The sequence below is a fragment of the Leptidea sinapis genome, chromosome 6 (assembly GCF_905404315.1).
Source record: "Leptidea sinapis chromosome 6, ilLepSina1.1, whole genome shotgun sequence".
NCBI lineage: Eukaryota > Metazoa > Arthropoda > Insecta > Lepidoptera > Pieridae > Leptidea > Leptidea sinapis.
In genome coordinates this window covers 14,404,238-14,417,566 of record NC_066270.1, presented here as the reverse complement: position 1 = coordinate 14,417,566, position 13,329 = coordinate 14,404,238, and the positions used below count along the sequence as shown (strand labels likewise).

General features: G+C 34.6%; 1 protein-coding gene across 4 annotated transcripts in view; it reads left to right on the top strand.

The window, feature by feature from the left end:
* The window catches only part of LOC126965033 (alkylglycerol monooxygenase-like), a 53,585-nt gene that overhangs the window by 27,993 nt on the left and 12,263 nt on the right, over positions 1 to 13,329 (top strand). For all 4 annotated transcript variants that reach the window (XM_050808460.1, XM_050808457.1, XM_050808459.1 and 1 more), the window contains exons 3-9: positions 991 to 1,118; positions 2,664 to 2,815; positions 3,158 to 3,261; positions 7,430 to 7,592; positions 10,472 to 10,623; positions 11,082 to 11,213; positions 12,770 to 12,889. In XM_050808460.1, the coding sequence (XP_050664417.1) occupies positions 991 to 1,118; positions 2,664 to 2,815; positions 3,158 to 3,261; positions 7,430 to 7,592; positions 10,472 to 10,623; positions 11,082 to 11,213; positions 12,770 to 12,889 (951 nt within the window). The remainder of the gene's footprint in view (positions 1 to 990; positions 1,119 to 2,663; positions 2,816 to 3,157; positions 3,262 to 7,429; positions 7,593 to 10,471; positions 10,624 to 11,081; positions 11,214 to 12,769; positions 12,890 to 13,329) is intronic.

Sequence of the window (13,329 nt, the reverse complement as noted above, 5' to 3'; positions counted from 1 at the left end):
TGAAAGTATACAATGTTTATATCGGTAACAGTGATATTATAAATACTTATATATGAACGGAAAAGGACCACGACGTACGTATCTTTCCTATATCTTTAGCACAATACAATTAATAATAAGACAGTAGCGTAACTCAGCGGTGTCCTTGAAATTTATACCAACGACTAGCGCTAGGGTTGGCACATACAATAATATTGATGACGCGGACGGAGCGTGGCAGCTTATTTAACTCGGACAAGTCTCGGCGGCGTACTGCGGTGACACGCATTAGTTTTGCCTTTCCAAGATTGTTTATAGTCTGTGTACCGTGATTTACCAGTGGGAAATTCCTTTGCACAGAATGCCGGCTAGTTTTGGGTACCACATCTGAAGGGCACCGTAGCTAGTAAAATTACTGGGAAATGAGACTGAACACCATATGTCTCAAGGTGCCGAGTGCAATTGTAGTGCCATTCAGAGTTTTTAAGTTTTTCAAGAATCCTGAGGGACACTGCATTGTAGTGGGCAGAACGTATCAAATACCATCAGCTGAATGTCTTGCTCGTCTCGTCCTTGATGATTTTTAGCAATTCAAATATTTTTATTCAAATAGGATGTGACATCACTTATTAAAACTCAAAAACTACCACCCATAAAAATGACAATACAATATTGTATAATTCATTAAAATGAGCGCAAAAAAGAATGCTGGGAGAGTTTCTTGCATCGCTTTTACTCTCTCAGAGCGTCATTTGTTTCTGAAGCGGTAGTGGTGTTGGAAGGGACACTAAACAGAATTCTAAAAGAATGAATTTTGCGAAACTAATTGCCTACTATACCTTTTTAACGACTTAGGACCAACTAGTTATAATAAACGTTATAAAAAATAAAAAATAAATTGAATTTAGATTTGTACCGCTCGGCGAACGCTCTTCATTCATTTTTTGCTTGAAAATCTATTAAGAATATTTATAAAATATTCTAAAATACTAATACCATAAATTATTGCAGTCATGGCCATATTTTTTGATGTTCATGGTACTGGAGCACATCGTGTTGAAGTTAAAAGGCAAGAGAGGGATCAGAGTTAACGATGGAATCACCAGTTTGTCCAATGGAATTATTCTGGAAAGTGGAAGGTGAGTCCTTAAGTTTAATTGTTATTAATAACCACATTAAAATACAAGCCACTGTTTTTGAAGTTAAAAGGTTCAGTTTTATAGTATACCTAGTCTTGCCATAAATATTAAAACAATTAAATAAGTATTTTTATTGCAAATAACAATTATTACTTTTACGGTGTGTTAGTTTAATACACAAATATAAAACAATTCTATATATAAAAAGCTAAAAAAACATTTTACTAATACCAATCGTGTGGTAGTAGTTTTAAAAATTGCATTTGGCTCCATACCTACTTTGTGTAATGCAATCACAGCGATTCGGTTCTCTTTATCACCTCACTCCATTTTAATATCGCAAAATATTGTGTACTGGCGCCAAAATAAGAAAACTCAATAAATAATCATAATTATAAAAATGACAGATTCCTATTTCAAATGTTATATTTTGTTAATTTTAAACATCATTTATGGCAAGACTAAGTTTATAAGAAAAAATATAACGCCTTAGACTTTTTAACAGGAATGTCTCTCAAGCTAACTTTGGCTATGATATTTACGTGTCGCAATTTTGTGTAGCGATCTCGATTTTTTTAAAGTTTAATACGGATAATGTTACACAGTATTAATATACAAAAATATAAATTAATGAAGTCCGCAGGGCATTTGCCGCTCTGCCAAATGGCATTACCCACCGCGATGGCAAGCGTCCTGATGGAATGACCCTGGCGACTTGGGCACGGGGTTGTGTGCTGGTGTGGGATGTGACTTGCTTCTATACTCTGGCTCCTTCTCAAGCCCAAGTTTCTTCAGTTGGTACTGGGACTACTGCTTCGACTGTTGAGGACAGCAAACGTCGCCAATATGTTGATCTCAGTGAGTCATACATCTTCGTGCCGTTTGGTGTCGAGACACTTGGCCCGTGAGGCCAGAGGTGCAAAGTATGTACTTAAGTACTACTCGCTTCTTTTTGTCAACGGATGATCCTAGCTATCCAACGCAGAAATGCTGCCAGTATTCTTGGTACACTTTCCTGTAACGATAGTTTTAAATTTGATGTAATCATAGTATTGTTAATACAAAATACCGCAGTGTCTGAATACGAAGGTTGTAACCGGTGTGAGTTGCCAGAGATGACATACGGGGTGCAGTCGTGGTCGCTTACGATGGGCCATATGAGGAAATCGTGGTTGCTGAGAGTCCAATGGAGAACCAAAGTCACTTAACTCGTGCAGTTGATTGGAACGCTGAAGTGTCATAGGGCAGTGCACATAGCTCGACGTACAGATGGCCGTTGGTAAAGTCCTCGAATAGCGTCCACGTACCGGAAGGCGAAGTGTTGATAGGCCCCCCATAAGATAGGTTGAATGACGGAAGCGCAGGTCCATTGTCGTTGTGATTTTTGGGGAAGGCCCTAGTCCAGCAGTGGATGTCTTCCAGCTGAAATGATGATGATATTGTAAATATAGTTATAAAATTTGTTTTGTTTGAATAAATATTGCATCAAAATAATATACTATTATATTTTTGATATTTTGATGTATTGATTTGTATTATAATTAGGTTGTTATGGCGCGGCGCTGAGTTCTACGCTTACACATGGATCTATAATAACTACAAGTTAGTAGACTTACCGTGGGACAACGTTACTACATGGATCCTTGCTGCATTAGGAATGGATTTCTGCTACTACTGGATGCACAGAGCTTGTCATGGTACGTTGTTTCATTTTGCGTAGGATTTTATATTAATTTTCAGCAATTACTTTATTTATTCAGAGGCTTAACGATTCAATTTATTTACTTATGCACTAAAAATTAAACAAATATAATAAAATGGTTTAATATGCTTAAATTATAATTAGGCACAACATTAGTAAATACGTATTATATTTTTAAATCGAAAATCTACAATTTTTTAAGAGCAATATAAATACAACTTTTACTTTACTTGCACGCACCGTGCGATTTTGGTTTAAACGCTTTCGTGATGGAAACTTTGATTTATAGAACGAAGATATGAAGATATTATATGAATGATTGAATAATTTGTTTCAGAGGTTCATATTCTTTGGGCTCAGCATCAAGTTCATCACACATCTGAGGACTTCAATATGGGGGTTGGGATACGACAGTCTGCTTTGCAGGGGTGGTGTGGATTTGTAAGTATCGGAATGTAGGGAAAAGGAAGGTTTCAGTCTTAAATAATTTATAAGTCTAGATAGACTGTTACAAAAACTAGAGGCGAACAGATAACCTAAATTTTTAGCAACGCACGCACATTAAATCAAAGTGCCTAACATATGGCGAGTGTAAAGCTGAGATCTATAAACCATACTAAGACTTTACTTACGTAAAACTTAGCTAAGTGTAAGCTTAGCGCAATCTTTAATTACGTTTTTATAGTTAATTGACGGGATTGAAATTATGCTGCGCTAAAGTTAAGACAGCTTTTACGTGAGTAAAGTCTGAGTAAACTCTTAGCTCGCTCTAAAGATTTCAGCTTAAGACAGGAACTTTCACGCACACTAAAGTCATGCGTTGTTAGGCAAGAGTCGCTCTATCTAGCCAATTATCTAGGCAAAATCTTATTATCTAAGGTTGTAGTCTATGATTCAACATTTAAAAAAACTAAAGTTGGTTGAGAGTCATTGCTTGAAGTTATCTTATACAAACTGCGTCATTAATAACACAAATTCTGAAAAAAAAAAACATATTTTTAATTGGATTACTCAAAGCATTTAATTGGAGAACATGTTATTTTGCGGATTTCGAATGCTATTTCAAATGTAATAATTACCAATTAGTGCTAATTCCACTAAGTTTCACAAAATTATTTCGACACGTGAGTCTCTTACTCCAGCGTTTTGCGAGTCAACAGCCTCTGATGATACCTCGGCTAGAGGAAAAAAAAGGGTGAAATTTGTGAAACTCAGCGGAATTTTGTTTTTATATTTATTGACCAAAACAAAAACATACAATAAAAGTTACATATCTAAATACCACGAAAACCCCCAAAGGGTTTAACTGGGTAAGTTGTCGCTCGCGAATATCAGCGGTACATTAGAATAATTATAATAATAAAATACAAAATTGTATTTTATATCTATACTAGTCGACATATAAATACAGTTATTGTTATAAATATAATTGTTAACGTTTCAGTTTCATTAATTTCATATAAATTTTGTAGGTTATCTGGCATTCATATTTTATAATATTAGGTATAAGATTACTTAGCCCTCTTGTACCATATATGGTTTTAGTCTTTGGAATGCAAAATCTCTTGGAATTTCTTAAATTGCTGAACTAGAAAATTAACATTAAATATCATCCCTTAACATTTAAAATGGAACAAATCTATCGGGGCAGCTATGTTTATAAATATAGTATCTTTAATATTGTTGAATAAATTAAAGGTGTTAGTAATTTTTGTTTTACAAAATCATTTTAAATATTCTATGTTCTCTTTCAAAACAATTCTGTAAGATTAGGTTATGGTCGCATCATGATAATATTAAGCTAACCACTCTTAAGCTCTACCTTAAAATACAGAAATGTATATTTAAATTAAATGAAGAGTACTAGTTTAAGCTGTTAGCTGACGTTCAATACAAAAGAAATATTTATAATACACAAAGAAAATTTGAAATAAACATTTTATAAACGATGCGGGACTCGAACCCACGACGTCTCGCGTTCCGTGCGAGTGTTCTTCCTACTGAGCTAACCGTTCGAGTGACGTATCGTTATAAAATCGTGTATACTTTATTCAACTCTCAGGTTGTGGCTGTACTTTACAGTAAATCCTGTAGATGAAAAAATTGTAAATATTTATAATCATAAAGTTCATAATACCAAAAATATACATAAACGTAATACTAAAAATATTTTATATTTAGTTGATATAAATAAATACTGAACATTACTAGGTTCAACGGCACATGTTCCTTAATAGAAAACCGGATAGTTATCGCTTCATATATGGATACAAATTGGTTAATATATCCTCGTTTAAAGTATTGAATAATTTATAACTATAAGTAGGAAAACTGTTTTGCAGCAACTAATTTATTAGCTCCGCATGAGGCACTAGGGCTAAGTAGGGAAAACTTACGTATTTCTAACCAGGACACTAACTAAGCTAGTGAAATTACCGGGCAAATGAGACTTAACATCTTATGTCTCAAGAAGACGAGCGCAATTGTAGTGCCGCTCAGAATTTTTGTTTTTTTCAAGAATCCTGAGCAGCACTGCATTGTAATGGGCAGTGCGTATCAATTACCATCAGCTGAACCCTTATTTTCATAAAAAAAAACTAACGGGTCACTGCAGATCATCAGATATTGCAGAGTATGAAGATTCTGTAATCGCGCAGATGAAACCCCGCTCCACATTCTCTCTGAATGTCGTCTTTTAAGGCATTTCTAGGATTTCTTTGGGAAAATCAATCCTACAACCACTTGAATACGTCAGCTCATTGCACAAAAAATATTAAGATTCAAGGAAAGAATCAATCTCCGCAATGAGCTATTATAGTTAACAGTGGTTATCACAATAGATCATAATGGTCGCAGTGAAACAGGGCTGCACTGAACTGTTCTAGGAACCACAACCATATTCAAATTCAAATTCAAATATTTTTATTCAAAATAGGATGTGACATCACTTATTGTAAGTCAAAAACTACCACCCATTCCAAAATGAATGCCTCAGAACTGAGACTAATTTATTGATGTTAGTTGCATTCGTTTTAGCTTGAACAGATATAACATATATTTTACACTGTCCCATAGTGGAAAAAAACTATTTTAAAAATAATCAATTTGGGTGAATTATCAGGTTCACGTTAATTACACAGAATCCCGGCTAGGTGTAGCGCGCTTTTTTCTACCATAAATGACGTTCTATACATATAGTCAAATCACATCGTATAAAAACAAAGCCGAATTATGTAACATGACAGGGAGTTACTGGAAACCGTCAAAAATTTAAGTTGAATATTTGGGCGACGTCTTGAGACTCAAGAGATACCAACTGCTCGAACTTATAATGTTGGGAAAAGTAGAGGACAAAGGACGCGCTGGAATCCGGGAATGGACGAAGATCGCCAGCGTAGAAATACTATTTCGGTTGGCGCAATACATTACTGTGTTTCGGCCTGAAGGGCACTGTAGCTAGTGAAATTACTGGGCAAATGAGACTTAAGTCTCAGGTGACGCTGGCAATTGTGGTGCCGCTCAGAATTTTTGGGTTTTTCAAGGATCCTGAGCGACACTGCATTGTTATGAGCAGGGCGTATCAATTACCATCAGCTGAACGTCCTGCTCGCCTAGTCCCGTATTATCATAAAAAAACTGAACGTCTAGCTTGTCTAAAAAAGTATGTCTAACGGGACCTTTTCACCATTAAGTTCAACTTAATATCGAATACCTATAATCGAAGTTTCAAGCCGTAAATAAAGTTCCTATGTCGACGCAATCTATTGCCGGGATCCAATAGTATATCTAAGCTACCCAGGAACACATCTAAATAAAATCCCATCAATTTAGTTTAAGCCCTTGAGAAGTTTAGTGGTAAGCATAATTAAAAAAGATTTAATATATATTGTACTATGTTTAAAGAAAGAATAGATACAAAATTAATCAGTCAATAACACGAAACACGAACTTGTAAAACTAATTAATCTATCGTTATATTTTGTCTTTACTTAACTTAAAACCCGGGCTTGAGCTGTCAAAACACGCTCTAAAACCTCTTAAGAAATATACAGCGGCCGATTTTGACACTAATAGGAGTTAACTTTTAGGGGTCATTTAGTTGTAAGTGACAATCGCCGCTTATATTCTCGGTTGTAAAGTAAGTATTTATTTTTTTGGGCAAACACTGCTCATACAATTAAATATTTTCAATCTAATATAACAAACAAACCTGAGCATATCTTGCATAACTTATATAAATATATTATAATTTACAACTGAAAGAAACTAATTATCTAAAGTATATTTATTCTTTTTAATATTGCGAGTACGCACGCCTGACGTTACGAAAATGATTGGGCGAGGCGAATTTTAGAGGGAGTGAAGATTTATGACGAGAGAGTTACGTATCGTATTAAAATGATATTGTTTATTGTAAAATAAATAAGTAATAATAAACATACCTAATTAAATTATGATATTGTATCCTATTTTTTAAGTTAAATTAAATCGTTTTAGTGTCCTACTCATTACTCACATAATAAAGTGGTCAACACCCCTAGATAACTTTGCACATACAAAAATTACGCTTCCCTCAAAAACATATTTACATAGATATATATGTTTACAGGTATTTTATCTTCCTCTGGCTTTGGCGATTCCACCAGCCCAGTTCGTAGTTCATCATCAGTTCAGTTATCTGTACATGTTCTGGATTCATACTGAAGCAGTGAGGAGCTTGGGTGTTTTAGAATACGTGCTTAATTCTCCAAGTCACCACAGAATACATCATGGTGAGATATTTTATCCTTATTTTTAATCTTAGTTAGTGTAATAAAAGTCAGGCTGATGATACTGACTAAGGGGAGATGATAGGGACTGGTTTTATTTTTACAGCAGAAGGCGCAGTTTCCACCAAAGCGGAGAGGAGAGGAGATGCGTTTTGATAACCATTCAGATTTCGTTATTTTGTCTCCGCTTAGCTTCGGTGGAAATATATCAAGCGGAGAGGAGAAGAGCATAAAATCTCATTTTTCTTTGATTTTACGCCGCGAGCGAGTTTGCATCGAGGCAGAGCGGAGATGTGCGATGTCTGTAGCCGGGCGGCCGGTCGGTGCGACCCACCCTCGCGCACCCCTTTTACCCGCAAATTATTCTCGCGTCTCGCACACTTTTTGTTCGTTCCGTATTTGTAAAAAGGCAAAAGGCATTTTTTTTTTAATTGATTCCTTTAGCATTCTTTTTGATGTCTTTTCTAATAACTACTAGATACTACTACCGCTTCGGAAACAATGGCGCTCTGAGAGAGAAGAAGCGGCGCAAGAAACTCTCCCAGCATTCTTTTGTTGCGCTCTTTTCAATAAAAATATACAATATTGTACAATCATTTCTATCGCTATAAAATAATCACAATCTAGTCCCAGGCTGTACGATTATTTAGATATTCAGCAGTGGAGTAATAGGATTTACGACACAGAGTAATAGGATTTACGACAGAGATTAACCGACTTTAGTAGTTTAGCAAAGTATTAACTAAAAAATAGAAGGGGGCTCCAAAAATATTCTACAATTACATTTACTATAGTCGGTAATAAAATGTTTGTGGTTATTCATGTCGGTTTTTTTATAATATTTTCAGTTTATCTGTTTCCTCTTCCCTTGAGGAAGTTAAAATATAGCTCTTGTAACGACAAGCCGCCTTCCTTTCATAGACATCAGTTGACTAATTTCGAGATTTCACAGCTCACATCTCCTCTCCGCTTTGGTGCAAATAACCTAACCGCTTTGCGTCTTGTCTCCTCTCCGCTTTGGTGGAAACCGGGCCTTACGCTCAAAACATCTGCTCTCTACAGGATCGTACGTCCAACTGTATCAAGCGCATGTTTGTTTGCACCAATTACTTTTGACAAATCATTGGTAGGGATATACAATATCAGTTTGTCAATTGTTGTAGTTTTAATGTTATGCCAAGAGTCAGGCTTAAGCTAGGGTGGGCGACAGCCCATCGTGAACCCTTCACTAGAGCGACGGAGATGGTTGTATAGGGTTGGGTATAGGTGAAGGAGGACATTAAAGTGATTAGGTTAATTATGGCGCGAACATGCCCCCGACCTTAAAACCATTGGTTTTTAAGAAAAGAAAACACACATTAGAAAATAATATCCGCAAACAAATTTTAACTTATCTGCAAATATAAACTATAACTAGTATTTTAATAATTTCAAATAGAAGTACTATTCATATCACACATCACATGTTGTAAATTCATACTTGGCAGGGTCTTATGTTAATTTTCTTTAGTTTGTGATGTTTAATTCATTTGTTGTTATGCTAAATCAGTATTATTTACATAATATTATATAATGTTAGAAGAAGAACCACTAAATATTAAAGGAAAAATACCAACTAGGAACGGTATTAGCACTCCAAAACTTTTAATCAATATTTGAAACAGCCACCCTGTTTCAAATACATTTCATTGCTCTAGCTATAAAAAGCTGAGCCAAGTTTCAAATGACCCAATTTCTAGAACTTTCTCAGTTCTCAATTTTTGCAGCCATGTTGTGTAAATTTAATCAAAATTTTTAATGTTAACTAATTCATAATTTTAATTCCACATATCTATCTATCTATCATATTATATTGTAATCAATAATATATATTATTAATTACAATATAATATAATTTAACTCGTAGCAAACCTAACAGACAAACCCTGCTTGAATATTATTTAAATAGTAGCAGGTAAAGTCAAACCTAATAATGAGAGAGGGGGACTTAAAATAAATGAAGACTTTAAGTAAATTTTTTGAAGTAAGCGTTATTTTGCGGCAATACATAATTCTTGAGTCTTGAGTCTCGTGACAGAGTTTGGCGAGATACCATCTCCTGAGGATGCCTCGCATCACGCACAAACACGTGTCAAATTGTTTGAAGACGAATATCGGCAGAATTAACACTCAAGAAAACTCAAAACATTTAGAGGAAGGATTCAAGTAAAATAAACATCTCCCCATACATTTTATTACATTTTTTCGTAATCATAGCACCGCTCAAAAAAGCATATATATTCATTCTTAATTTATTCTGTTGGGCAAGTGGCGTGGATATAATATTATTACAATGTTTGGTACTTGCAGGCGGAGTTGTATCTTTATATAATTTCAACAAACCATTTGAAAATAATCGCTATATTGTTCCCCACGAATGAATGAACAAAGCAAATAGGGTGTTATTATCAAAAAATAATTTAAACATGACTTAGACACGTGTTTTGTAGACAGTGATCTAGCAATAACCACATCCTAAATGGAGTTTTTCTTTTGCTATTACAGAACAGTGTTTAGCTTGTGTTTAACTAAAACATCGTTTTAACATTAACTGAAGTGTACATGAACAATTAAAGGAACACAATTTTTGACTGCTGTCATCTATCTATCGTATAATCCAAATCTACCATATGAATATGATCTATCCGCTTCGAGTTGTATTTAAATATAAGAAATGTGAAAATATTATTGAACACTAAACAACAGAAAGACATAATAATAGTATTAGAACTTTTTTTACAAGCTTTCAACACATGTATAAATTTTATGCATTGCCACAGATTATATTTAAGGGCGCAATGAAGTTCGAATTAATATTCAATCAAATACTATTGTGTTTCCAGGAAGCAATCCATTCTGTATTGATGTTAATTACGGTGGAGTACTCATAATATGGGATAAACTCTTTGGAACATTCAAAGCTGAAAAGGAAGGTGACAAAATTATTTACGGCCTCATCTACAACCAGCCTTCGTTCAATCCACTTCATTTACAGGTAAATTTGTTACACATAAGCTATTTATTATGACAATAAGGGACGTGACGAACAGGACATTGAGCTGATGGTTATTGATACGCCCCGCCCATTACAATCCAAAGCCGCTCAGGATTCTTGAAAAACCGCGAAAACGGCACCACAATATTACGCTCGTCACATTGAGACATAACATGTTAAGTCTCATTTGCCCAGTAATTTTACTAGCTATGGCGCACTTCATACCGAAATACAGTAGTACTCACACATTACTGCTTCACGGCAGAAATAGGCACCGTTGTGGTATAAATAAAATATTTTTGATAGGGAATCATGGTCTATTTCTAGGGACTATTTCCAGGTTAGAACAAGAAATTAGTCTAACGTACTCATGGGTAACTACATAGAAATAAATTTAAATATGCTTAATAGTAAAATGTACTAGCACTGCACTACTAAAAGCCACCTATTATTCACAGACCTTCTACAATCGCTACATAGTGCAGAAATTTAAAGACCAAAAGACGCTTGCACACAAATTCCATGCGGTATTCAACTATCCGAGCTGGAAAGCGGGGGGCTATGTGCGTTTCCAAGATATGCCAGAAGACGTAAGTATTATTACAATATTTAATTCCACCACGACACATGTATCTTAAAAGATAGACCCACACTTTGAGAGCAAAACTTAAAGAAATAAATATGCACAATCACTCTTCACTATTTTGTCTTAAGATAAGATAAGATAAGATAAACTTTATTTGCATTGAATAGGTTTCATTACAAGATGGTTTCAGTACAAATGTTTACAGTTTGCTATTCAGCTCTATACAAAGCATGCAAATGTCAGTGATTTACAATTATTTATATAAATAAGAAATTTAAATATCTATGTGACAATTCAAGAATTCACTTACATTATAATATACTGATGTCAATAGAAATTTTTTAAGAGTTAATCTAAATTTATATTCGGGTAAATTTTGTACACATTCGGGTATTTTATTAAATAATTTAACACACATTCCGTATGCGTTACGTTGAAGCAATGAAGTACGTTGTGGTCTATCCAAAACCAGTGTATGACCATTTCTGGTGCAGCGTGTATGAACCTGTCTAACAGTTTTAAACAAATTTTTATGTTTTTTAACGAACATGCATGCTTTCAATATATACATGCCAATTAGTGTTAATATATTCAGCTAACGAAATAGTGGCCTACAAGATTCGTACGGGGGGATACCTAATATAGCCCGAACACATTGTTTTTGTGCTACGAAAGCTCTTTGAAAATGAGTTGATGAGCCCCATAATAATAAACCATATTTAAGATTCGAGGCTACGTAACCATGATATGCTAAAAGAGCTACCTCCACAGATGCAGTTTGGTGTAATCTTGAAAGAACGTAACGGAATTTTATGAGTTTATTGCAAATCTTGTCTATATGGTGAGTCCAAGTTAAGTAGGTATCAATGGTTATACCTAAGAATGTGCTGCTTTGTACTTCTTTAATTGATTGTCCTGAAATTAATTCTTAAATCTACATCAGATTTGTTTTTTGTTTTAAATCTAATAAAGTTAGTTTTTGCTAAATTAATATTTAGGTTGTTACATGTCATCCAATTTATTACTAAATCAATTGTTTTATTTACGTCATATTCAAAATTATTGGCCTATATATACACAAATAATATTATAATAAAATGGTATTATATATTTTCTTTCTCTCTCTCTATGCTCTCAGCCCAGTGCTTGGTGACCCTGCCCTGTTACTCAGATATTTATCGTATAAGGTTTATAATCGCTCACCAATATTATTAAATCATGAAATCCATTAAATCCATCTTGAAGGACTGCCGCACAATAAAATATGATCACGGACAATCGTGTGAATGCTTACACGCTAATCAACGATTAACTTACCGATGACAGACGAATATACAAGTAACGATCATCCCCGATTGTGGAGAGGAGGCATAAGAATTATCAAAAAAGTGTATCATGGATCAATATTGTCGACGGTACACTTACTCAATTGAAAATAAAACGTGAAACGTCCTGAAAAAATTAAAAAAGTTTGTTCGTTAACAATCGTACAAGCAATTACCAGCTGACAGAACTCGTACCTATGTTTATATTTCTATTGTTGCATTGTTTTGTTTTCAGCCGGCGATTCACACACGAGTGAAGTATGACGTCATTCTACCCAAATGGTGCAGTGCATACCTTATATGCCACTATGCTCTGGTTTTAGTCGGATTTATCCAGCTTTTCCATAATCATTTGGTAAGTGACTTATTTTTTAATATTTATTTTACTGCTGAACAGGATGCCGGATAGATTATGGGTACCACAACGGCGCCTATTTCTGTCGTGAAGCAGTAACGTGTAAACACTATCGTGTTTTTATCTGAAAGGAAGCTAGTGAAATTACTGCGCAAATGAGACTTACTATCTTATGTCTCTAGGTGACGAGCGCAATTTTAGTGCCGCTCAGAATTTTTTGGGTTTCATGGGCAGGGCGTATCAATTACCATTAGCTGAACGTCCAGCTCGTCTCGTCCCTTATTGTCATAAAAAAAGGCTGCCATACAATATATTTGAATAGAATGAATGGAGTAGAAATGTTCAACATTTATTAAAAAAAGTTAATTAACGTAGTATTTTCTTTAATTAACGCGAGTGTTTTTACATAAGGTTTTTTACTTATTCTTTACGCACTTTAC